This window comes from Ctenopharyngodon idella, chromosome 6 (assembly GCF_019924925.1).
Source record: "Ctenopharyngodon idella isolate HZGC_01 chromosome 6, HZGC01, whole genome shotgun sequence".
NCBI lineage: Eukaryota > Metazoa > Chordata > Actinopteri > Cypriniformes > Xenocyprididae > Ctenopharyngodon > Ctenopharyngodon idella.
This window is the reverse complement of record NC_067225.1, coordinates 30226851-30254719: the sequence shown is the minus strand read 5'-3', so window position 1 is coordinate 30254719 and position 27869 is coordinate 30226851. Positions and strand designations below refer to the sequence as shown.

The window sequence follows — 27869 nt, the reverse complement described above, 5'->3', positions numbered from 1 at the left end:
TGCAATCACAATTTTTAATCAGAAAAATTGCAGTTATTAGATTTTTTTCCCTCCAAATTCTGCATCCCTTCTCCCGAGTTTGAGCTGGAAGTAATAGTAGGCCTAGTGATGTTCTGCATTTTAAAGTGGTAATAAAGTCTTTTCTGGTAATTTGGAAATACTGAGGAGGTGGTTTTGAACTATGTGGTTTTGGACTATGTTCAGATGTTACTCAGAGAGAGAGAGAGAGAGAGAGAGAGAGAGAGAGAGAGAGAGAGAGAGAGAATGAGGGAAGCTGGGTATTCAGCAGCATACTGCCATGAATGAGATTGACAGGCCAAAAGAGAAAATAGACAGAAATAGAGAGCGATAGACAGAAAAAGACAGATAGAAGCAGATGATGGAGAGTGAAGTAGTGGATTTAGCAGCCTATCCCAACACACATCAGTCTTGTTTACTGATTTCCAGGCTCCAATAAAGCAAAGCTACAGCCTCTAAGAGTCTCCTGCCGCGAGCTGCCGGAATCACGCTCTCACACTGGGGACCCGACTGCTAAGAGCCCTCCGCTCTTCCCTTCTCCCACTGCCTCGATCTTCCCTCTTGCTTTTTCTTCCCTCTGCTTTCTCTGTCTCCCCTCCCATGTCTCCTGAATTCATCACACCTTCCGCTGACACGCTGCTTTCATTAAAGCCTTGCTCGGGCCCTCTGCTGACTTACATGTCTCTGCTCTGGTTTACATGCCTCGGTGAACACACTCCTAGTGATGCATTCACACTTTCAGACTCACACACACGCTCACACTCACTCGGTGGGACAGAATGCTGTCGAGCAACTTGGGTCAAGAATCGGAGCTTGTGATTAACAGGACAAAAACACGCATCTGTTCTCGGCAGGAAAACAGGATGTTTTTTGCCCATGTCTGCTCTGTTTGGTTGCTTGTTCACGCCTCCCTCCTCAGCGAAGACCGATTTGGGATTTTAGTAGAGGTTTTATCATGCAATTTTATCATGCAATCCCTGAGGTGTACTTATGACCTTAGTATAGTTCTTTTGAAAAACATCAGCTTTGTTTTTAATGTTTTCTATTCTCACAACTGGATGGGCCAAGTTTATAATTACCCAATAGGCACTGATGTCATGTAATATCTGATTCCTCATGATGTTAATGCTTTAATGATCTAAAATTTGGATATGATTTCATTTCATTTTGATTTCATGAATTGACCTGTTCACCGTTCAGTTTTTTTTAAGCTTGGGAGCCTAAATTCACTTTGCATTAGATTCTGTGTGACATTGCAGACTTGAAGGCCCTGTGATCACCTGTCAGAAACACGCAATGTCTCTCCTCATCAAAGAGTGATTTGGGATTTGAAGATTACTTATCATGCATTTTTATTATTTAATTAGCATCCCTGAGGTATGTTAGTATAGTTTTGTTTTTAATGTTTTCCATTCTCACAACTGGGTGGTAATTTTTTGGTTTTCTGATCCATTTTAATGAGTTGTTTTTGCTGTTTAGTTTTAATAGATGAAGTTTAGTTTTTGTTTTTAACACTGAAGAAAAAAAAATGTATTGACTATAGAAATTTTCATTACTTTTGATGGCATTTCCAGGTCTGGAAAACTTTTTAAATTACTTTTCCATTATGCATAATGTTTACATGTCTGAAATAAACTTCCAGGTTGCTACATCTTTTAACCAATGAATTTCCATGACTTTTCCAGTCATTTATGAGCACTGGATAATGATTAGTAACTATTTCAAGAGAGATGTTTTCTACAAAATGAACATACATGGACATTTCTATAGTGACAATACATTTTCAATACATCTTTATAATATATTTAATACATTAATATACATTAATATATTCAATAGGATATTATTTACAATGTATTAGCTATAATATATAATTATAATATAAACCACAATTTTAATTCCATGTTTTCTGTGCAAGAACACTGGAACTTACCTCTTTAAATATACAGCTCTGTGTAGACATAGACATTACACGTCTGCAGAACTCCCATACAGCATCAAGCTTAAGAACTGAATGACCTATGTGATGCATTACAGTATGATTACAGCAGTGTCTTGCTATTCTGATAGACCTTGCTATTCTTAAAGCATGATCAAGACTACTGATTTGCTCTTACTGAGGTAGTGCTGCATTAAGCTTACTGATATATCGCCATGAAAACCTACCAACTCTCTGCATTTCTCTCTGGGGCTACATTGCTCCTGACAACAATGGCTTTTAAATGCTCTGCTGGTCGAACAATGGCATTGACTTATGGTTACCCATCTCTGTTTCCTCTATGTGTACAAGGGAAAAAACGACCACACAACAATACACCGCTCAAGGTCGTCACCAGACAACAAACTTCTGGCCTTCGTTACAAGTGATGGATAACAGAAACTCTTCATCCCAACAAATGATCAGAAAATTGTATTATCCAAGCACAGAGATAAAAGGATTACTACATAGAGGAGATGAGAATGTGAGCGATATGGGGACAATGAAAAATGGGCGTATTGAGGGATAAAGGGAAGACGGAAAGATGAAGCATTTCACTTTATGAGGTGCTGTACGAGCAGAGAGACACTATGTGTTTCTGACAGGCGATCACAGGGCCTTCAAGTTTGCATGTCTGTCAAATTCAATAGCACAGGGACACACAAATACACACACAAACTTTTAGACACACAGATTCTAATGCAAAGTGGATTTAGGCTCCCAAGCTTTAAAAAACTGAAGGGTGAACAGGTCAATTCATGAAATCAAAATTAAATGAAATAATATCCAAATTTTAATCATTATGAGGAATAAGGTTTGCCTTTGTCATAAAAGAGCTCACTCACCTATTATTCCATAAAGTTGGTCAGCAGCAGGAAGCATGAAGTGCTCTAAAACTTCCTGGTATACGGCTACGTTGACCTTGGACCTCAGAAAACACAGTGGACCAACACCAGCAGATGACATGGCACCCCAAACCATCACTGACCGTGGAAACTTTACACTGGACCTCAAGCAATGTGGATTGTGTGCCTCTCCTCTCTTCCTCCAGACTCTGGGACCTTTATTTCCAAAGGAAATGCAAAATTTACTTTCATCAGAGAACATAACTTTGGACCACTCAGCAGCAGTCCAGTCCTTTTTGTCTTTAGCCCAGGCGAGACGCTTCTGACGCTGTCTGTTGTTCAAGAGTGGCTTGACACGACAGCTGAAACCCATGTCTTGCATACGTCTGTGCGTAGTGGTTCTTGAAGCACTGACTCCAGCTGCAGTCCACTCTTTGTGAATCTCCCCCACATTTTTGAATGGGTTTTGTTTCACAATCCTCTCCAGGGTGCGGTTATCCCTATTGCTTGTACACTTTTTTCTACCACATCTTTTCCTTCCCTTCGCCTCTCTATTAATGTGCTTGGACACAGAGCTCTGTGAACAGCCAGCCTCTTTTGCAATGACCTTTTGTGTCTTGCCCTCCTTGTGCAAGGTGTCAATGGTCGTCTTTTGGACAACTGTCAAGTCAGCAGTCTTCCCCATGATTGTGTAGCCTACAGAACTAGACTGAGAGACCATTTAAAGGCCTTTGCAGGTGTTTTGAGTTTATTAGCTGATTAGAGTGTGGCACCAGGTGTCTTCAATATTGAACCTTTTCACAATATTCTAATTTTCTGAGATACTGAATTTGGGATTTTCCTTAGTTGTCAGTTATAATCATCAAAATTAAAAGAAATAAACATTTGAAATATTTCAATCTGTGTGTAATGAATGAATATAATATACAAGTTTCACTTTTTGAATGGAATTAGTGAAATAAATCAACTTTTTGATGATATTCTAATTATATGACCAGCACCTGTATTTAATTGATCAGGTTTGAAAGAACTGAATGCAAATCCTTTGACAGAGCAGACAGGCCTATGAATCTGTTCCTCTGTTGGACTTAGTTGAGTCTGTTTTAAATGGTTTGCATGTGCATTTGTTAACCAAGATATTAAAATTGCTATATACATCGTTAACGCTTATCAAGATGATGCAAACAAGATTTATTCACAGAGATGGGGAATTGTTGCTCATTATTTGTTGTATTAGTGGTGAGTTTTTTTTTTTTTTTTTTTTTTTTTTAAATAAACAAAGGAAAATATTCTGCATTGTAATTAAGTGTAATAAAGTGGCTTGCTAATTTAGAGTATTGCAAACATGGGCGATGAATCACACAACTGCTGTTGACAGTTTCAGGTTTTCTGTGCAAAATACTGTGTGGTGTTAACTAGCACATTACATTACTGAATTACTATTAAAAAGTAACTAATTGTGTTAAACTATTCATTTTTATGGAAAGTTATATATTAGTATATTTTTGTGTTACTTTTGCCAAATGCTCTTTCCCACTTTCAGAAATATACCACTATGATTGAGTAAAATATGAAAGTGTTTTTAGTTCCTTTGGGTTAACTGTCCCTTTAAAATCTCTCTTTTGAACATCTGTTCTGATTTTTTTCGCCTCTTGTTCGTAAGCATGCTATCACAATTCAGCAAATTGTCCTCACCAAATCAGTTAACTCTCTTCACATTACATCTGTTTGAAATGATTTTATGAGACAATGCACCTTATGTTCCACCAAATTTCATTCATGGGAGCCATTTCTTCACTGGAATAGTTTAATCTGAAATAATGTGACCAGAAAGATTACATTGGGCTGGCAGAGAGAAGGGCATAATTAATTTGATGGTGACTTAATAAATGCAGGGTGACATATGAGGCACTGCAAGGCATGCTTAATGAGAGCGGGAATAAAAACGAGAGAGAATGAGAGAGAGCAGAAATGTTCTACTGTCTCTTTCCACAGATTGTGAAGCAGACAGCAGAGCTCCAGGCGCTGAGAGGGCCACTTTACAGCTGAAATTAAATACCGCAAGAGAGCTTCGACTCGGAACAGTTGAACCCAGTAGATCTATACTGATCCTGGAGCTAAAGTGACGTTACCTCAGTCTCTCGCCAAGAAAATTTGGGTCCAGTTTGTGGCAAAGGCTGTATTTAGGAAGTGTTAGTTAGTGACTTTGCCATTTGTCTGGTGGTTTTCAGACCCAACAAGACACTAATTGCCGGTATGTACCTTGCTCAGACTGGGATTTAGGCCACAGTACCTGCTACACAGTAAATCACCAATTTGATCTTGCTGCCCGGATATACTGTTGCAACTCACAAAAATGTCCGGGACATATATCAACCCAAAAATTAAAAGAAAGAATTAAGAGGTCAAATTTCACAATTTTTAGAACCATTTAAATTACATTGACATTATTTCCATGCCATTATTATTCTTATTTCCCACCTTGTACCTTGCTCAGACCGAGATTTAGGCCTCAATAAGTAGGTCACCAATTTGATTTGCATCCCTGATATTATGTGTATAGTTCTAGAATCTGAAGAACATGTCTGGGTCATATATCTCATCCCATAAATCAAAAGAAAGAAATAAGATTTTGCTTAGCTACATTATTTTCATGGCAATATTAAGCATATTTCCCACCCAAGTTCTCATTACTTAGAGGGTTAGTTCACCCAAAAATGAAAATTCTGTCATTAATTACTCACCCTCATGTTGTTCTACACCCATTAAGACCTTTGTTCATCTTCGGAACACAAATTAAGATATTTTTGATGAAATCCGATGGCTCAGTGAGGCCTGCATCGCCAGCAAAATAATTAACACTTTCAATGCCCAGAAAGCTACTAAAGACGTATTTAAAACAGTTCATGTGACTACAGTGGTTCAACCTTAAAATTTTGAAACACTTATGACGTAACGAAGCCTCGTTTACTGAAATCACATGACTTTCACGCTCCGAACCACTGATTCGAAACTAAAGATTTATGACGCTTCGAAGCTTCATAAAGCAGTGCTTTGAGATCAGCCATCACTCGTTTGTGTTGTCGACATGTCGAGAAGATACTGCTTTCAGCGCTGCAAAGTCACTTTGCCTCCACTTCAAAAGGATGAGGATTCATACTGGAATTGGTAAGGGTTGATGATCTCCAAAACAAAATCTTTAAAACAGCATATGGAAACTTTAAGTAATTAAACTTCATGGTAATATTTGTTGTTGTTCCTTTATGTTGATTTTTTAAAAAGTATATTATATTTCTAGGTAATATATAAGTATAAAATATTATCGTATTAGACTAATACAAATCTAATGTAATGATTAAAAAAAATAAAAACTCAAAAGTAAACTGCATTACAGTAATGTGAATTTGTGGAGGGGGGGGGGGAATATATATATATATATATATATATAATTTTCATTTATTTTTTATTATTATATATTATATTATTTTTTATTATTAATATATATTATATAATAATATATATTATTTTCATATATATATATATATATATATTACTTTCATAAAAAATATATTCTTTCAATTTCTTATGGTTTTGGGTTAAATGTGAAAGAGGGTATCATCTGCAAAGCATCTTTTGTGTATGAACATCTTAAAAACTTTCTAAAAATATAACAATTCTTCGTTCTAAGTAATATAATTTATCAGCATGAAAGTAGGCGGTTTAGCTAAATTGGTGCATTAATATGGAATTCAATTGATGTGCGGTCATCTATTCAGTGATTCAGAGCAACCTCATCTCATCAGATATACTTAATGTTTGCTATGCGCATTAGGCTGTTCCTGTTTTGCACCTGTTGTTATGTCTCGCTTACTGCCTCATGTAACGTAATGCTTAATGACTATTCATTATAGAACGACCACAAGGCTTTTAAGTTCCTATTATGTGTATATTGCGTGTGTGAGTGTAGTTGGGTTTGTAGTACAGAAAGCCAGGAAGGCCAAACAAAACAGTCAAACTCCTTTTCTGGCTTTGCCAGAAAAGGACACCATCCGGCCTCTTTTTTCTCCCTACTCTTTTTTAGAAAGACTTGCTGATTGTATTACAACTTCATTATGGGAGTTCAAAGCACAGAAATAGTGTTTCCAGCAGAAAGGAGCATTTATTTTGCCCTTAGATCTCTGTTCTTGATCTCTGTACAAGACCAACAGCAGCATCCTATATCACAACACAAACCTCATTCTATAAGGCTTGCCACAAGTCATTTATCGTAAGTCTTTGTCCTGCCTTACCATTTTGTTAGCCTGGTTATCTTCTTCTGTGTGTGTTCATGCACATGTGTGTGTTTAGACTGTAACTGTTGCTTATCAGCAGATATAATATGGTGGTTCCAGCTGAATGCTCTCTTTGTCCTCCTTGCAATCAGACCCTGGCGTGGCCTTTGTTGATGGAGCATTTCTCTCCAGCCCTCAGGGAACAATGAAGGCTCATCTAAAAGCTTGATTCAAGAGTGGCCGTCCAAAACCACCAGGCTGGGCGTATGTGTGATATTGAATAGGCCCTCTGAAAGCACTGACCTTTTCTTTTGCCAAACCAACAACAGATTTCACTTTTGCTTCTACCTTGGGGACAATTATGCATCTGCTCCCCCCCACACTTATTTCTTACCTCTCTCTATCTCTCACCCTCTCTCTCTTTCCCACATTTGTTGTATTGTGTTAGCGGAAGGTCAACTGCCTCAGTGTGCTTTGAATCATTCTCGTTTCACAGAGAAAGCCTGCATTTGGGAGGCTTGCAGCCTTTGGGGAAAGACTGAGATGTCATCTTTGATATTTTGCAGAAAATTACTAGTTCTATTTGTCTCAGTTAAAGCTTCCTCTGATATTAAATGAGCACTTCTCCTTTGTTTTACAGGTTTAGCAAACATTTCACCATCCAATGCTAATGTATTTGCCCCATTGCAGTTCTTAGCCTGTCTTGGTGTACTTGGAAATTTTGCACTCTATTTATAATCAAAATATAAATATTTTGTTCCACTCCATACCTTTTTTGCTAACATCACCAAGACATCTTACTGTATTTTTCAACCCCTCCCCTCATTTCACGATCCAATAATTTCCTAATTAATAAAATCAATGCCTGCTGTATATTAATTTTATTTTTTATTTTTTTTATTTTTATTTTTACTTTTTTTTGAATATCCTATTATATATGGAAATAATCACGTTACGGAAGTAAAATGCAAACAGTTTTTTTTATACATTTTTTATTGTTGTTTTGATATAGTTTAACATACAAAATGACAAAGACAAACAATCAGCCATTACAACAGAAAAGTAAAAACTCAAAATAACAGTGAAAAAATATGAAATATGAATATATATATATATAAAAGTCTACGACAGTTGAAGAGACAGTTATTACCGAAATAGGGAACCATAAATCCAACTGTAAATAAAAATTGCAAACATTGTTTGATGTTGACCTCGACAACATAGTTGAAAACCTATTTTTTGCAAGATTTTACTGTATTTGAAATCATTTGAAGTATTGTACATGTGGCATTTCTTATGATTTGGTTGTATTAAAAACTTCAGCTTTTAATATAATTATTATATTAGCGTTATTGTTACTGTAATTTATCTGCCTGTTAAATCATATATCTTAGATTTGTTACTACTAACATACATGTTTCATTACACATGGTGATGTGCTTATAGTGTGCTAATTTTGTTGTTCCAGCTACTTCAAATTGTGCATCCTTAAAAAATGTGATAATATGCGAGTATAACCAAGGCTTTACTAAATCCTCTGTAACAGGGTTTTAGTCATGCACAATAAAAGCTGGGCTAGATACAGCTGTTATTTTCTATTTCCTTTGATTTTAGCAAATGGAGGCCCTCACGGGTTATTCTAAGGAAATAAGTGCAGTGCATCTACTTCAAGAAGCCTTTTCATTGGTCCTCAAGACTTCCTGCACAGCGGCACGTGGTCTGTCAGTACTTCCGTATCACTTCCATTCTCTTTCCTCACCTCTATCAAAGATAAAGTATCATTTGACCTACTTTTTTACAACTGAATTCCTCTCTTTTCTCTTTCCTCTTTCTCGTTCCTGCTCTGATGGTTATAGTGATTGAGAGAGAGAGTGTGAGTGCTTATTACTTCTATCTTCACCATGTCAAATCCAGGGGATGTGGAGGAGTTTAAAAAAATAATAATAATACCACCACACCTTTTCGCTTAGGGCTGGCTGTTTTTTCATCTTCTCCTGTCAGCCTAATCCTCAAATCTTCTAAGCGTTGAAAGTGTGTCTGGATAACTTGAGAGACAAAAATGTTTGATAAGAGCAAGAAATGTAATTTTTTCTTTTTTTCTTTTTTTTTTTGCATGTGGTCTTTATAGCCTGTTGCATTGAGTTTAAGTTGGAGTACTCTGGAAATCATGTCAACATGAAACTTCATTCACAATCCATTTTAATTCTGTTAATTCATGTAGTGAAAGGTCAGTAAAACTGTTGTTCAACTATTAACAAATGTAGTAAAGGACTTAGCATGCACTTTTGAAAAGGCTTTTGAACGAGGAAATCAAAAGTTCACCCTTCAGAAAGTCTCAATGCATCCCTGGTATGAAACGCTGGCTTTTTTTTTCTTGTTGAATATTTTATTTAACTTTTAGGTTGTGAATGACCTTTAATGTTGATTTTAAGCCTGATTTAATCTCTTGGCAGTGTTATTTTCTGTATTTTCATTTTTCATTTTCATTTTAGTTTGTTTAGATATTTTGTTATGCTTTTGTATAGGCTATTTTATTAGTTTGTTTTTTTAATATTGCTATATACCTTTAATTTATCTTTATTTTAGTGCTAGTTTTAGTACTTCGACGTATGTTTTATGTTTTCATTATGTTTAAGTTTTCATCTAATGTTTATATTTTATTTTATTCCAGATTAATTTAAAAGAATGAAAAGGAGATTAACAACACTCTCTCTGTTATTCATTTGATTTTTAACAAGCTGTCATGTACCTCTGAACACATCAAGATGTTTGTTGTTGAGATTACAATTGTATTCAGAACACTTTCCTCCTAAATTGAATCAGCGATTATATTTGTATTGAAATATATGTAAAATGAAAGTGTTCTCATCCTCAAGAGTCAGTAAAGAACAAAATAATGTGTGTTTGCTGAGAATTACATCACTGTTCAAGATCTAATTATGTCTGAAGAACATAAATCTGCAATATTGATATTTATTACGCTTGTGCATTTGTTTAAGGCAGACAGGTGATTTATTTCAATGTGTGAGTGTATCTTGCACCTTCTCTCGCTCTCCGTTCCTCCAAGCTCCCTGACAGAATATCATTAGAGTTGTGGTTACATGCATTCTTCATGAGAGATGCCTGCTGGAGCCATTAGCTAATTATGGTCATGATTTGATCACTTATGGATTAGTGCACAAGGCCCAGTGTTAACTATACATAGCATACTGTCTTGCCTGTGTTATATTAGACTCCAATTTGTAATATTTGTTGTTTTATATATAAATAACAGTGAATCTGTGTGCTGCCATGACCGTTTGATGGAAATCATCTGGACAGGCTAATGCACACTAAATATTACCTTTGGACAGTTGTCCACTCTTTTCCTTTCTGTTCTGTAGTGTAGACACCTGGATTGAGCCCTGAAAGCTCTTTGAATTATATGATGGTGGAAATTTTGCATCAAGCCTCGAGATTTGAGATTTGACGCAAAAAGGCGGCACATGGTTGGATGTTACTGTATCTTCAGATCAGGCTTCAGGTATCCACTGTACACACATAAAACATTTACATTTTGTCATTCGCCAGACACTCTTATCCGAAGCGACTTACATAAGAGGAACATCAGAAGCAATTTATCACTAGAGCCAAGAGCCACATTCCAAGTACCATCTAGAGCAATTTGATCAAAAAATATATTAAAAACAATAATAGTGTGAAACATTATTAGAATTTAAAATAACTGTTTTTTGTTTGAATAAATTTTAAAATGTATTCCTGTGATGGCAAAGCTGAATTACTCCAGTTTTCAGTGTCACATGATCCTTCAGAAATCATTCTAATATGTTGATTTGCTGCTCAAGAAAAATTATTATTTTTTTTTTTACTATTATTAACAATGTTATAAACTATGGAAGCTTGTTTCCACCATGAAATAAAAAATAAAAAAAGGTAATTGCGACTTTTTTTTTCTTGCAATTGAGAGTTTATATCTCAGTTCTGACTTTTTTTCTCAGAATTGTGAGATATAAACTCACAATTGTGAGTTATAAAGTCAGAATTGCGAGTTATAAAGTCAGAATTGCATGATATAAACTCGCAATTGCATGTAATAAAGTCAGAATTGTGATATAAACTCACAATTCTGAGAAAAAAGTCAGAATTGCAAGTTTATATCTTGCAACTTTATAACTCGGAATTGTGAATTTATATCTCATAATTCTGAGAAAAAAAGTCAGAATTGCAAGTTATAAAGTCAGAATTGCGTGATAAAAACTCGCAATTGCGAGAAAAAGTCAGAATTGTGACTTTATATCTTGCAATTCTGACTTTATAACAATTCTGACTTTATATCATGTAATTCTGACTTTAGTCTGAATTGTGAGATAAAAAGTTCACAATTACCTTTTTTATTTTTTTATTTAGTGGCAGAAAAAACAAATTTGCAATTTGAAAACAAGTAATATTTGCTACTTGTCTATTAATTCAACTTATTTGTATAGCATGAATATTGTTGGCTTTTATGACAAATTGCTTGTGATGTTCTTCATTTGTAAGTCATTTTTGGATAAAATGGTCTGCTAAATGAAGAATTGTAAATGTACTTACTGATAAATGCAGTCTCTTTTTTCATAAAGTAGTCATGTAGTCATGTAGGCATCTAACACCATATCAGCCCTGTAATTATAGGCGACAATGTGACAAAACTAGATTGTTCCCATTACAAAAGCTTAGTACTTAGTTACCTTTTTAGGAGTAACATAATAATGTAACGTTAAATTTTATAATGTAATGTTAAATTTTAAAATGTAACGCTCCTTTAATTGCCTTTGACCTCTACTATTGTTCTATTCACAAGCTAGAAAATGCAATGCTGTTGAAAGATAGGATAACGTACATTCTGCTGGTGTCATATTTTCCCTTGGGTTTCTGCTTCTCACTCTAGATACCTGTGAAGAGAAATCACTAACATCAAACCAGAGGAAGAAGAAAGAGAGAGAGAGAGACAAAAACAGCATCCTGCCCCAAAACAGGATAAATGTCTCCCAGAATTCCCATTTTCCCTCCTGGCCTCACAACAATTGGCCAGAGTTTGATAAATGACAAGCCTACAGGACCAATGACAGTTTTGTTGCTCAGGGATATTTTTATACCCAGTAGGGTTTTTAATGATAGATAGCCTCTGGTATGAAAGGCCTGCCTCCTTTTTTCCTTTTGTCCTATTTGTTCTGTCACAATCTAAAATTAGCTAATGTGATGGCAGATAACCAAAACTTTGCTTCTGCCTCAATCTCTTTCAGTTATATTAATTTTTTGATGTCTAAATTTAGTGAAAAGCAAAAGAGATGCTTTTTTTTTTTTTTTTTTTTTGTAAAAGCTCTTATTTTTATTTTTCTCTGCAGTACCAATGTAAGAAAGAAGAATCTCAAATGAGATCTCTTTACTATCTCAGTTGTTTCTCTTTGACAGCAGTGAGATCAGATGGAGTGATTTTCAATGGAAGGATTCTCAGATGTTTCATGTTTCTCAACAATGTCTCAAATTGTACAAAAATTCTACTAAGATACAAAATTCTTTAGTTAGTGTGTAATGTTGCTGTTTGAGCATAAACAACATCTGCAAAGTTACGATGCTCAAAGTTCATTGCAAAGGGAGATATTTTTAGAAATCGCTTTTTAAGGACTACAACAAATGGCTGGTAGGGACTACAACGAGCTTCTTCCCATGTAGGTGAATCACAAACCCCAAAATTTACATAAACCCTGCTCCAGGAACATGCAACAAAGGGGGTGAGGCCATGTCGGGCTGCTTTAGAGAAGAGGAAGTGTTGTTGTAGTAGAGTGTTGTTGCCATGCTGTCATTTTACACCGGACTGCTTCACAAACCAGGGTCGATTAACATGACGGCACATGCTAGTCGATGAGTTGAACTCCACAGCAGCTACATACATTTATTCAGAAATGTCCAGTTTCATTCTAAAAGTTGTAACTTCTTCCTAAGTCTCTCCATCAGTGTCCGACTCCGGTTTGAACAATGTAAGGTTGAACACTGTTACTGACGATCCTCATTTTGGCTGCGTGAGATTCTCCAGCTTTGTTGTTGTTGAGCAACCGACGCACAAGCTGTTAAAGCTCCACCCTCTTCTGGAAAGGGGGGCCGGGAGCAGCAGCTCATTTGCATTTAAAGAGACACACACAAAAACGGTGTGTTTTTGCTCAGACCCAAATAGGGGCAAATTTGACAAGCTATAATAAATGATCTGTGGGGTATTTTGAGCTGAAACTTCACAAACACATTCTGGGGACACCAGAGACTTATATTACATCTTGTACAAGAGGCATTATAGGTCCCCTTTAAGAAGTCAGAAATCTCAATATGAACTCAACATTTCTCATCAAATTCTTGTTGTATCAAAATAAACACCTGAGAAAATATTGAAACATATCTTGAAATGTCCAACAGCAATCTCTGAGCAATAAAATGTTGTTTTCAGTACCAAAGTTTCTCAGCTGAAGTTTTTATTGTGTTGGTGTCTGTGACCTCATCATTAGTAGATGATCTCGGGCACATCCAACACACAGCAACCAGCAAAAGGTTAGCGCTTTGTTGGTTTACACCACCGAGTGTATCTGTTGACACTAATAAAGGACACACACATGTGTGTGTGAGCAGAGAGGCTACTAAAAAAGTGTGTGTGTGCAGGCATGTCTGGATCGATATCAGTACACACTGTGTTTTTAGCCCTTGTCAGTTGCATGATGCAGCGTGTCCAACGAAGTGTAAGGTTCCAGGTGAACCATTGTATCATGACTGTGTGTGTGTGTGTGTGTGTGTGTCCTGAAGTGCTGTAAACCCCAGGCTCGTGATGCTCTCCATGCCACCACTGAAGCAGAACAGAGCACTGGGCGATGTTCCAGTTGTAGGTCATTATCCCCTATGCCATACACCCTGATTTCTGCCAAGTGCACTTCCCTTTCACTGACTAATACACTCTACTAAGTAATCTTGATGCCACCATCTAGGCGAGAGAATCTTTCTTACCCTTTATTTTTGGCTTTTATTTATACTTATTTATACTTTATGCCCTACAGCTTTGTTGGCTTGTCTAGCTCTGTAACAGATCTACCTATCTTTGCACCTTTCAGGATGTGTATATTAAAAAATTATTCTTGGATGTTTAAAATTAATTTAATTTAATTTAATCTAATCATTTATTTAACTTAATTTAATTTAAATCTTTAAATCTAGTTTTAAATGTAATGTTTTTAATTTAATAAATTCTTAAAGAATTAGTTCACTTTAAAATGAAAATTACCCCAAGCTTTACTCACCCTCAAGGTGTATATGACTTTCTTTTTTCAGATGAATACAATCAGAGTTATATTAATAAACACCCTGACGCTTCCAAGCTTTATAATGGCAGTGAATGGGGTTCATGAGTTTGAAGCTCAAGAAAGTACATCCATCCATCATAAACGTACTCCACACGGCTCCGGGAGGTTAATAAAGGCCTTCTGAAGTGAAGTGATGCGTTTGTGTAAGAAAAATATCCATATTTAACATGTTATAATTTAAAATAACTAGCTTCTAGCCAAACGGCCATACGGATTGTACTTGCGTCTAAAGCGTAACTTACGTGACGTATAACGTAGCACGTAGCGTAATTAGTCATGGCGTTGCGTAAGTTACGTTTTTGACGTAATTGATATGTTCACATTGATATGTGAAGTGGTGTTTTTGAGTTTGGAAATACTGTAAATAGTATTGGTGAATGTTAAATGTTGTAAAGAGATGTTGGTCACATGACAATTGTTAACTAATCAGATTTCTTAATGAATGATACTGCTTTCACCTGTTGCTGAGTTTGTTGTGTTGCTCTCCCTGAGGGAGGCATGGGCCGAAATGTGTTGGAGAGTTTTTAGATTTTTGTGTATATAGCCATCTGATAATAAAGGCTTTTTAATTCGAAAGAGTGCCATAGTCATCCTACTTCAAGTTTTCTTTTCAAATCTCAAGTCTTTGGGGTCCAAGTCAAGTTTCAAGTTTTTGTTCATTTTTAGTAATAGTTCTATTACTTTAAATCTATCATATATAACACAATAACACATCCCGAATCAACAAACTGATGTGTGGAAATGAATCAGACAGGGTCATAAAATGCACATGGAAGTGTCTGTCCATACAGGCCAGTGATGAACATGCATGATTTCAGTTGTGTCATGTGTATAATACTGTTTTGTTGTGTTTAGAGATGAATTGTTGTGATATTTGCAGCTGCAGCACATATTGATACTGTAGAGAATGAATGAATGTGGAATGAATAGTAAAATGTGGTATTTCATGCTGTCATGTGGGGTAGTAAAAAGAGAACGTAATGGGAATGCCGTACTAAAATGACTTGGGTTTCTGTCTTTAATTCAGTTCAGTTCAAGTCAAGTCTTGAGTCAGTTGTCCAAGAGTCCAAGTCAAGTCGCAAGTGTTTTTTTTAAGTGCAATTCGAGTCCAAGTCACAGACTCGACAACCATTGTATGTGTTTCTGTAAACATGTTTTCCATTTGTTTCTGATTTGCCAAACTGACTGATCAGTAGTAGGCCACGGAATACTGTTATAGACTGTATTAAGATGTAAATGACCTAGAAATTTCTTTAAAAGGCAGAAGGAAGATTTCCTTATCCAGACATTGCACTGATCTTCCTCCTGCTGCTCCGACACCCTTCATAACGCTCCTCAGGAAAACCCTGTGGACATCGGACACGTCTTATTTCCAACTTTACGAAAGCTGCTTCTGTTTTCATTTTCACCCAAGGTGGACCCATCCTGATTGTTATTCGTGAACGTCTTGTCTGTCGCTGGGATTTGAGTGCCTCAGCTTGGCTTTCAGTGGCCATCCCTGTGTGAAAGCATACGGACAACCTCAAATAGCCGGCTGACAAAATCGCTTGTGGCTCACTCTCAAGGGCCCAGGACTGCACTTCCCTCTGTGAGGTTGAAGAGTTCAGCTGGAAATATTTTATAGCAGCAGCATAGGCGAGAGTGTCCAATTGCTCTCGAGGGAGCAGTAACAGGGACTACTTAAGCAGCTACGGACTTCTGCCCACCATAACAGTTAACAGAAGCCAAGATATCTCTAGCAAACTGGCAAGACAAATCTCTGTAGGTGTCAAGATGTGCAGAGCAATGATAAGTGGTGGATGATATAAGCAAACCTATCACAGTTTTGGTCGATGACAATATATATTGGACTATACACTTCTTTTTCACTTGTTTTTAAATGTGCTTTATAAACAAATGTGACTCACTGACTGAAGTCAGCTTTTCTTTCTTTTTCCCCAAATTTTTTTATTTAATTTTTTAAACAGTCAGTATACATTGCAGTGGAAAAATTCTTGTTTATACAATCTTTTTTTTTTTCCTTTTAGGTGAACGTGATTAAATGTTTGCTTCGATTCTAAAGCGTTTTCCCCCATAAATTCATTATATTTATTCTATTGCATATAAACCAGAATTTATATGTACTGTGTGTATATATAAATTATACACACTACATATAATTTCATGGTTTATATGCAATAAAAAAATTTTTCTAGTGCTGTCAGAATTAACGCGTTAACGCATGCAATTCTCTTTCGCACTTGAACGGAAAAAAACAATTATGCCAAAATGCCCGCTTTGTCAAGTATCCTCATAAGCACAGTCTTAAATTAGTTAAATAAAGTCTTAAATGACCATAAAGAGTTGTGGGGACATTGAATCTGTATCAGATCCATGTCATGTGCTTCTTGTCTTAAAGTGACAGCAGCCTAATAAACCTTTATTCAATTTCTGTATATTTCCTACCTGTTAGATCAAATATTTAAAATATACTTTCTTTGTTTTTTCTACATTAATTTGGAGATTAATTGTAAAATTATTACAATATAAAAATATATTAAAAACTATAATGTTAGGTACAGAAAAAATGTGTGATTAGTTATTTTTTTTTAATTGATTGACAGCACTAATTATTTTATAAGAGTAATTCACTTAATTCACACTATTAAGTAGGTGCTAGTAGGAAAGCTTTGTAGTGTTAGGAGCAGTATCTAAGGCAGGATGAACCTTGCTGAGGTTAATACTACGGTAATGGTTTTTTTTTTTTTTTTGCTCAACTGTTATAGAAGTCTTTATTTAAAAGTTCACAATTTCTAGAAGTTTATCTTTTCGACCAGGTTATCATCCACCCCTAACTATGCTCTCCTTTTGTACCATGCCTGGAACTCATGGACACCTGGTCTATGCACGGGAAAGACCAGTCTCAGCACAAAATAGAAGTGATACTAGGTATATGGCGGCGTGACAAGGTGCAATAAGCATCAAGTTCACCTCGTTGCACACTGCCAGCAGGGCGCCGCTGTTGTGCCCCTCTTCTCGGCCACCTGTTCATGTCATGAACCTGGACGTGGGCCGGCAATAGTAGGGCCAGGGCTACTGTGAATTTGGAGCAAGCAGGTTCTCTGTCCAATACAACTCATAATTTGACAAAAATCTGTTCACCTACAGCTAAATTTACTTGTTACTTGAGTATAAATGGAACTTGAGTTGAAATTGTCTTTCTCTGCTTCTGAAAATACTGTCACAATTGCACCACTTTAGACAGTTTATTTTTTGTTTTCGATGGTTCCACATTCATGCACATATCTGCAGTCTGTCAACTGAGATTCATTATTCCGGATCATTTCGCAGCAAATATGAAGCTTTGACATGGAGATGTGTATCTATTTAGAATGTGTTTTTAGACATTATTGGATTTTCTTGCATCTGCCTTTATCTTTCTACCTCTTGTATTTCTTCTTCCTCTCCCTTGTTAGTCTAGCTATGATCTCACCAGGCAATTTGACCACCTTTGGATCTTTTCAGTCCTTTCCTTTTAGATGCTAATAATAAATAGCCAGACTACGATCAATTTGAGGCAACCTGAGTCTAATTCAACTACTTGCCCACTGAGGGAGACTTTACTAGGAACTGATAAAAGGCCATCCTTTGTTCCAAAATGAACACACACAAGTAGTAGAATAAGAAGCAGAAGAATCCTTTTCAAATAACCGTATAGTAATTCAAATTCCAAGATGTCCAGTTTCAGAAAGCAACATTCAAAATAAGCATAACAAATTGTACCAGCATTTTTGAAATCTGCTGCCACAAAAAGTATCTGGAAAGACTCAAAAATGTATAAAAATCATTGCATTATTACACAAACCAAGTGACATTTTTTTTTTTTTTTTTTATAAAGAAAAGCCACTTAAGCAGTTTTACAGAAAGTTAAAATTAAGTTAAAAAAGAGTACTTGGACCTTTGTATTTTCTCAAACACTATTGGAACATGTTCATAGTGTATGTGATAAACTTGTGATTTCATATATTTACTAAAAATCACTGCTTATCACCAGTTATTAAAATTAAATGGCATTTAAAAAGTTCTGAGAAAATCATGAAGAATTTTTTGGTAGATGCCACTTAGTTTGATAGAGATTGAGACTAGGAACTGATAACAAGGCCATCCTTTGTTCCAAAATGAACACACAAATGTAGTAGAATAAGAAACAGATGAATCCTTTTTCTTTTCCATGCTGAAATGCAGATTTCAGCATTTCAAATAACTGTATAGTAATTCAAATGCCAAGATGCCCAGTTTTAGAAAGCAACATTCAAAAGAATGCCAAAATAAACATAACAGATTGGACCAGCATTCTTGAAATATGCATGCACAGTGTCCACAAAAAGTATCCGGAAAGACTTAAAAATGGATGAATATCCTTGCATTATTACAAAAACCAAGTGACATTTATTATAAAGAAAGGCCTTGTGATTTCATATATTTACTAAAAATCACTGCTCACCAGTTATTAAAACTAAATCGCATTTAAAAATCATGCAGATTTTTTTTGGTAGATGCCACTTAGTTTGATATTTTGTTTTATAATGCAATGATGTAAATGTGGCTTAAACAGATAGTTCACCTCAAAATGACAATTCTATTATTATTTATTCACCCTCATGTTGTTCCAAACCTTTATGACTATCTTTCTTCTGAAAAGCGCAAAAGAAGATACTGTAGATAATGTATCAGTGCCTTTTTTTGTCCATACAATGAAAGTCAATGGGGTCCAATGTTGTTTGGACATCAACATTATTAAAAATATATTCTTTTTTTGTTCCGCAGAAGAAAGCAAATCATACAGGTGGGTGAGTAAATGACAGAATTTTTTTCAGGTGAACTATCCCTTTAAGTGTCCAAATACTTCTTGGGTCCACTGTATGTTTTCAAAACTCATCCTTATTGTGTAATATTAATTAGATGTCTGTTCTGTTAAATAACAGTTGGTGGGCTCCCTATTTACATATGCATTTACCCTTAATTTAAATAGTCTTCTGTAGCCAATCAGAAAAAGTCTAGTGAAGCAGAAAGTGTGAGCTGGAATCCTTAACCACAGATGAAGTTGTATCTATTGGATTTGCCATTGGCTGATTCACTGATTTGCATTAACGTGCCCAACCGTGGCTTCTTCATTCTGATAATGACACTTCAATTATTGATTTTCCACTTATCAGATTATCACAGTCTAGGGGGTTTGTGACACTGTCCACTGTCTGCTTGAAAATAGCCGTGAGAGCTCATGGGAAAAGGAAATCGGAAGTAAAAGCTGGCGTGATTTCAAAGGGCCATGACGAATTGCGGCATACAGCCGGTGGGTCTTGTTGACTCTACGCCAATCACGTATCATTTGGCGCGACAAGCAGGGCGAGGCTGTTTCTGCTCTGGTTGAGATGGAAAATGGGCATGCATGTGTGAGAAGTAATAATGAGGGCTTCGGAGAGGAGGAAAGGACATGGATAGTGTCACATCATGAAGGTCCATTACACATCCAGGACAGCAAACATATGGGGCCTGGCTGAAGTACCCAACTGTCTCCCATCCTGCCTCTCTGCCATAAAAGCATCCATTCCATTCCTTTTACACTGACTTTCACATATACACCCTGGATGAGGTGAGGAGGGATTTTGGGAATTTACTGTGCTTGAATGTGTCAAATGGGCCACAGCGCAGATCCACTGTGCTCTTGGGACCCCTATGAAAAGTATGTATGCGTTTATAATGGGTCGGCCCATCTGCAGCCTGTCATTGGGGGGAGGGCATCAGACACGCATCTTCTCTCACTCGCAGCTGCTCCAAATGAAATGTTTGCAGCTGACACATCACCATTTCCTCCGAAACAGGGCTGTATAGTGGACTTCTGATATGAGGAGGCAAACTGTGTGGGTTTTTATTTAGTTTTATGTAAATTAATGTTCCAGATGCATCTGATGTTTACACATCTATTAAGTAATTTATTATAAAGTAAATACTGCACACTACTCAAACTTGCATCATCACAGAATTTTATTTGCAATGTTTCTGTCAGCCATCTGACAGCCAGTTTTCTGTGCACGTGCTTCGTGTGTGTGCCCTCAGAAAACCATATATCAGAAGTTTAGACTGATATGGCTTTAAAACACATGCAGATAATAAACTTTCATGATAACGAAGAACTGCAATGTCACGTGAGTGTGATCGCGATAGAGATGATAATCAAAACCAAACAGATGTATCAGAGGCAAGAGCTGTAGACTCCGCCCTCTTCTGGAAAGCGGGGTGGGGAGCAGCAGCAGCTCATTTGCATTTAAAGATACATGCACAAAACAGCATGTTTTTCCTTCCACTCAAAAATGGGCATTTACAACATGGTATAATAAATGTTCTGTAGACCAGAGACTTATATTTCATCTTGTAAAAAGGGGCATAATAGGTCCCCTTTAACCAAGCTGAGAAGTCACTACAAACTGACTCATTGTGTGTTTCATAAGTAATTTCAGGTTCATTCGGATGTGACTCAAAATGTAATGTCCGAGTGGGTGAATTGTTTACTTTGTAATTAGTCTGTCCATTTCCACCACTTTAACCCTCTCAGGTCATTTGCGGATCAGTTGTGAACATGATAGGTGGGAATTATCTAATTCACAGTGTAATCAGCCAATCCTATCATGTGACTTTTCGCCTGCATTTTGCAATTCTCCCCCTCACATTCACGCTACTTGACCTCAATTAAAACACAGTGGGCTCAAAGAAGACAAAAGTGGTTCAAAGATGAAAAATAAGTATTACTTGATTTAATATTTCAATAAATGCACTACCATTTAAATCTCTGAGGTTGGTAAGATTTTGGCAAGTCTCTTATGCTGCATTTATTTGATCAAAAGGACAGTAAAAAGAGTAATACTGTAAAATGTTATTTAAAAGAACTGTTTTATATTTGAATATATGTTATAATGAAATTTATTCCTGTGATCAAAGCTGTATTTTCAGCATCATTACTCCAGTCTTCAGTGTCACATGATTGTTCTGAAATCATTCTAATATGCTGATTTGCTGCTCAAGAAACATTTCTTATTATTATCAAAGGGGTTAGTTCACCCAAAAATGAAAATTCTGTCATTAATTACTTACCCTTGTGTCGTTCCAAACCCATTCATCTTCAGAACGCAAATGAAGATCTTTCTGATGAAATCTGAGAGCTTTTTGTCCCTCCCTAGACAGCCTACACAATTGCAATTGTAATTTTTCTTGAGCGTCATTCAGGTTCGGTTGAGCTTTTGTTTTATGTTCGCTGACCAATGTTTATGTGTATATGTGATATGTAATATGTGAGTATATGTGAGTATATGTGATATATAATATGTGACACATGTATATGTGAGTAAAAGCCTAAATTAAATCTTTTCATCATAAAATGCATTCGAGTCTCTTCATAAAATTTGGACTAACCCGCTCAATTCATATGGATTAGTTTTACAATCTCTTTATGAACTTTTTGAAGCGTCAAAGTTGCAATATAGGACAAAAAGCTCTCAGATTTCATCAAAAGTTCTTCATTTGCATTCCGAAGATGAACGAAAGTCACGACACGAGGGTGAGTAATTAATGAAAGAAATTTCTTTTTTGGGTAAACTAGCCCTTTATTATTTTTGTAGAAACTGATACTCTCCCCCTAGGATTCTTTGATGAATATAAAGTTCAAAAGAACAGCATTTATTTGAAATAGAAATATTTTGTAACATTATAAATGTCTGTACTGACACTTTTGATCAATTGTATGCTACCTTGCTGAATAAAAGTATTAATTTATTTAAAAAAAAAAATCTTACTGAACCCAATGTTTTGAATGCATGTATATATTTTTAATGTTTTTGTACTGTCTGAATTTTTTGCGGATGCACAGCACAATCCATGGTCTACGATATATGCTGTCACACCTATTGAGGCTCTTTCCTCACTTCCTTTTTATTCCTCCCTGTGTTTTTCCTCTCAACGTATTAGCTTTTCCATGGTACGTTGCAGATTACCGCCCTTGCTTGGCTCAGTGGTAAATAAGTACTTTATTGTTCCCGGGATAAAACTGCCAGGCAGAAATGAGGAATGTCGTGACTTTATCAGACCAAGCAGCAGAGGGCCCAAAGTACAAAGACCTGCCATAATTGCATATTAAACTGACAACTTGCAGAGTTTTTGCTATTTGTCATGTGGGGATCATATTATGATGGCGGGAATGTGACATTTAGTGCAAAGAGCTCCCTGTGGAAATACTCAGAGGGAATAATGACTTTCACCGGCAAGTCCTCTCGGTACTTTGCAGCCACGCGCAGAAGAATCCTCTCAGAGAAAATGAGTTGAAATTGCCGCACAAGGGCCAGGCGTCTCGAAGATTGATGTGAATTGCACGGCATTCTAAAACTGCGTCTCAGATGTTTGAACCGATAAATCTTCCAATCAAGGGCGTTTAGACATAAATGAATTCACATAACATCTCTTCATATTAACGCAGAGGTGACAGCTGTCAACCAAGCGGCACTGAAGCGATACCTTATCGGGTTGTCTTGTGTGGCCCCTATGAAGATGCTTTACAGACTGTTGCGCTGTCCTAGAAAAACAGTAATGGATCTGTCTCGTCGTTGGTCTCGAAAACCATGTGCTGGTTATTAGTTGATGTCAACAACATTAAATCACCAGTAGTGTAGCTGTGATTCCGTGAAGCTTCTGAGGACTCTATTTTGATGGCGCGTTTGCTGATAGCTGAGAAAGACTCTCATATTGCTATCGATTTTAGTAAAGGCGATTGCCAAGTGCTGCGTTTTACTCCAGAAGCCGTTTTCATTCTGCAGTAAGTATTGAGAGAAATCTTCATCATTGATCTGTGTTTATCTGTGCCCACAGTTCTAGGAAAAAGAATTATCATCCAGATAGTGTTGCCCCTTGAGAATGCGCATAACAAGGTGTATATCATGCTCAAGTATTTCTCAAAATATAAAAAATGACTTTGAATAATATTTTGATTCACCCCAGAACTCATTTAGAAATGAAATGTACAGTGAATGTGAGTGTCTCCAATGCATTGGGACTCCAGGAAATAATTGAAATCAGGTAATATCATTGAAGCAATTTAGAGGCTACATGTTTTAATCGGTTTTCCTGCGAGAGCTGCGGCAACATTGCATTCTTCGTGATGTAAACACTAATTTCCATTTGAAATTCTCATGCAAAGTCCCACCGCAAGACTGTGCCAATCACAGCCATGTTTGTAGTGTTGTCATGCTTGTGCGGGCTGATTTATCAAGAGTGATTTGTGCATCCAACAGTCCACCTGGAATAAAACGTGTTGAATTATTTATCATAGAACCATTACATCCCATTTCACATTAGCTCAGCTTAAGACAGTGTAATCTACTGAAGCGGCCGATGGTGTGATTGAGGACACTCGTATTGACCGTGGTAGTACTGATTGCATGCTTGTAGGTTCGGTCTAAATTGCCTCTCAGTTCAAAGGCCTCGTTTTGCCCGAACATATATATTGGCAATCATCAACGGTAGGGAATATATAGATGTCTGCTCGGAATACCTGATGGAAAATGCACGTGGGCCGAGAGGGTTGAATATGAAATGCAATCAGGCGAGTTCACTACCAGCCTGCTGTTTAGGGGGCCTTCGCTAGATTGGATCAGTGTGCGGAATTGATTGGCCTCATCCCAGGGCTCAAGGTTGTGTTGATTGATAGCTGTGATGCGCCCGGGTCTTGTGGTCATGTCTTAGATAATACTTGTGATGAATAGGGTGTTATGGCAATGGCTTCCTCTGCTCACCTAGCAAATTATGCATGGTGATTTAGCACAGCCAGGCAGAAAGGTGTCAGGAAAATTGGGGCTGATTTTGACCTACGTAGGTGATGTTTTAACCTAGCCCTTAACATATGCACATAGCTTGATGTATATACACAATCTGGATCCAAAAAGCCTGGTTCTGCATTGGCAGGCATTCAGAAGTAGCTCGAAATGAAATGACATTTTTGCGATATATTGACTATATTTGCATGTCACAGCTTAGAATAGTCCCTAGCGAAAGGACCTGCATATGCACACAGCTTCTGAAATGTTCCTAAGGTCTTTGCGTCACCTAGTCATGAACAGGGCAGCACTATAATTGCTGTAAAAACGCTATTGAATAGCCAGAGTTTAGATTGATAACTAGGCTGTCACCTTTGTTAAGGCTAAAACCTTTTAACCGACATGAATGAGTTGAAGTCTTTTGTGAGGATTTTTCAAGAACTCAAAATTAATTATTATAATTTATACAAAAATGCCACCTTTGGGCCTTTAGCTTAACTAAATGCTTTTCCCTGAAGAAGATGAGTGATTGGCACCTTTTTTTTTTTATGATTTTTGTATCCTCTAAAGCCCTGCACTCTTTCTTTTTTCTAATGCAGCGCCATTGTTAGTAGAGACTTGTACAAAACCACTCATACGGCTGTAATATAGCACATTGTCCCATAAAATTGGAGTAAAACAGATGTAAAGGTGTCTGCAGAATCATTTCATAAATAGTGTCTCAGCACTTACAGTCTCAATGTGGTTTTATAGCAGGCAGTTACCCAGTTATGTGCTGTATTCTGCTTACAAAGGCACAAAAGACCATGAACATGATTGTGTTGTGTAAAATGACAGTGCAGCCTTCAGTGTGTAAAAAGAGTATAAGATACTGAAAATCAAAACATTCTTCTCAGTAAGAGTTCTTTTTTGGGGTGGGGTGGGGGTGTCTATTCTATTCTATTCTATTGTACTGTACTGTACTGTACTCTATTCTATACGCTACTCTACGTTACTCTATTCAAAACATCCTTTTCAGTAAGAGTTCTTTTTTGGGGTTGGGTGGGGATGTCAATTCTATTCTATTCTATTCTATTCTATTCTATTCTATTCAAAACATCCTTTCCAGAGTTCTTTTTTTGGGGTGGTCGGGGGTGTCTATTCTGTTCTATTCTATTCTAATCTACTCTACTGTACTCTATTCTATAGGCTATACGCTACTCTACGCTACTCTATTCAAAACATCCTTTTCAGAGTTATTTTTTGGGGTTGGCCAGGGGGTGTCTATTCTGTTCTATTCTATTCTATTCTACTCTACGCTACTCTATTCAAAACATCCTTTTCAGTAAGAGTTCTTTTTTGGGGTGGGGCGGGGGTGTCTATTCTATTCTATTATACTCTACTCTACTCTTCTCTAGTCTATTCTATTCAAAACATCCTTTTCAGAGTTCTTTTTTTGGGGTTGGCCAGGGGGTGTCTATTCTACTCTACTCTACTGTATTCTATTCTATTCTATTCTATTCTATTCTATTCTGTTCTATTCTGTTCTGTTCTACTCTACTCTTTTCTATTCAAAACATCCTTTTCAGTAAGAGTTCTTTTTTGGGGGGTTGGGCGGGGGGTGTCTATTCTATTCTATTCTATTCTATTTTATTCTATTCTATTTAATTCTACTCTACTGTATTCTATTCTGTTCTACTCTACTCTACTCTACTGTATTCTATTCAAAACATCCTTTTCAGTAAGAGTTTTTTTTGGGGGGGTTGGGTGGCGAGTGTCTATTCTATTCTATTCTATTCTATTCTATTCTACTCTATTCTATTCTATTGCTTACAATTTTAAGTTAAGTTTCTGAGAGTTTGTTTGACCTATTGTACACTATGTTTTCCTCTTCTAGGTTCCTTCATGATGGTGAATGCTTCGGGTCGTGCATCAGGTCAGAAGGCTCACCTGCTTCTCCCCACACTTAAAGAGAATGACACCCACTGCATAGACTTCCACTACTCTTTGTCCAGCCGGGATGGGACGAGTCCCGGAACCCTCAATGTCTACATAAAAGTGGATGGTGGACCACAGGGGAATCCTATCTGGAATGCCTCAGCACCCGTCACTGAAGGCTGGGTGAAGGCTGAACTCGCCATCAGCACCTTTTGGCCCAACTCCTACCAGGTAAGTATGATGATAACAATACCAAAGTCATGGGTTTCAGAGAATCTGCATATGTAAACAGGAATCTTGGTTTAAATAAAAAAAAATTTATTGACACTTATGCACTTACAATAGAAGTGAAGTAAATGATTGCCCTCTTCTCTTGGTCATTTTTTAGCAGAATGAGCCCCATAGCAGGCATAGAACAGCAGCTAAATATACTGCAAATTTTGTCCCCTTGGCCACTGAAATCGACTAAAGTTTATTTTCTGCCTTATATTCGTGGTGAATGGCTCCAATTGAACTGCAGAGAGGGGCAGTAGATTGCTCTCTACTCCAATTACCACCGCAATCACTGTCCCCTGATCTCACCCACAAATGGCCCTGGTGAATAAGCTTTTAGCTGTTAATTTTAGATCTGTCTTTTTGCTTATTACCTCACTCTTTATACCCAGATCTCTCTCTCTCTCTGCCTCTTATTCTCTTCCTTCTTTCTGTCTATAGATTCATCCGTCAATTTGTGGATTGAAATACCCTCATAAGATTAGCAGTGTAATTGAATTAACTAATGAGAAGAGCAAATATTTAGCCTGTGCTGGGAATACTGAACTTATCTTGGCAAACAGCAGACTAATATTTGCTAAAGGCAATATTTGCTGAGGGCATCTATTTGATCAGCAGGCAATATCAGAGCTTTTGTGCATGTGTGTGTGTATTTGTGCTTTTGGGGTGAATCTCTCAAAAACATTTGCAAGTAAATATAATCAATAAGTATATATAACAATAATATACATTTATTTATTTATTTAGTATATAGTTTATGGTAGTAATTGCATATTATAAATATTATAATTTTGATTTCGATTTGTTTTTTAAAATTTAAGATTTTTTTACAATAAAAATGGCATTTTACAATTTATAATAAAATATTAAAATTCAATTTTATATTTCTTATTTTGTTGAAATATGACCCAGACCTGTTCTCGACAAAAACTGTGAGATTCACACTCTGCGTGCTTGTTCCCAGTTTGTGTACACCAAACGGCATTTAAAGTTTTTCAAAGCACTCGCTTCTCTTGCTGAGTTGAACTTATTAAATTGCATGCTAAATATCGAGAACTAATATCTACTAGAAAATCTGCCCCTGGGAGCATAAACTATACCGAAAAATATCCCACTAAGAGTTTGATTAGAGCAACGAATTTGCCAGATAAGTGGCCAATTTTGCCAAAACGAATCTCTGGGTTAATTGACTTGTTTCCTACCGTGATACATTTTAAATAGTGGGGTGCCACTTTCAACGTGACAGTGTTTAAAGGGTAAAGTTTTATGATATGCAAAAGGAAAAAAGGCAAATGAATTCTGTCTCTTTTTGAACTTGTTATGGTACATTTTAAAAAAGCAGGTCTTTTTCCCAT

At 36.6% G+C, this 27869-nt stretch overlaps 1 protein-coding gene and 1 long non-coding RNA gene across 2 annotated transcripts in view; one reads left to right on the top strand and one right to left on the bottom strand.

Annotated features, from left to right (window-relative positions):
* The window catches only part of ptprt (protein tyrosine phosphatase receptor type T), a 243250-nt gene that overhangs the window by 58582 nt on the left and 156799 nt on the right, over window positions 1-27869 (top strand). Inside the window, exon 3 of the mRNA XM_051897436.1 lies at window positions 26201-26472. Coding sequence (XP_051753396.1) covers window positions 26201-26472 — 272 coding nt within the window. The remainder of the gene's footprint in view (window positions 1-26200; window positions 26473-27869) is intronic.
* On the bottom strand, window positions 10428-13400 carry LOC127514522 (uncharacterized). The gene is made up of 3 exons (XR_007930662.1): window positions 11992-13400; window positions 11703-11771; window positions 10428-10642 (listed from the first exon to the last, which is right to left on the bottom strand). It is a non-coding gene; the product is annotated as an uncharacterized LOC127514522 (long non-coding RNA).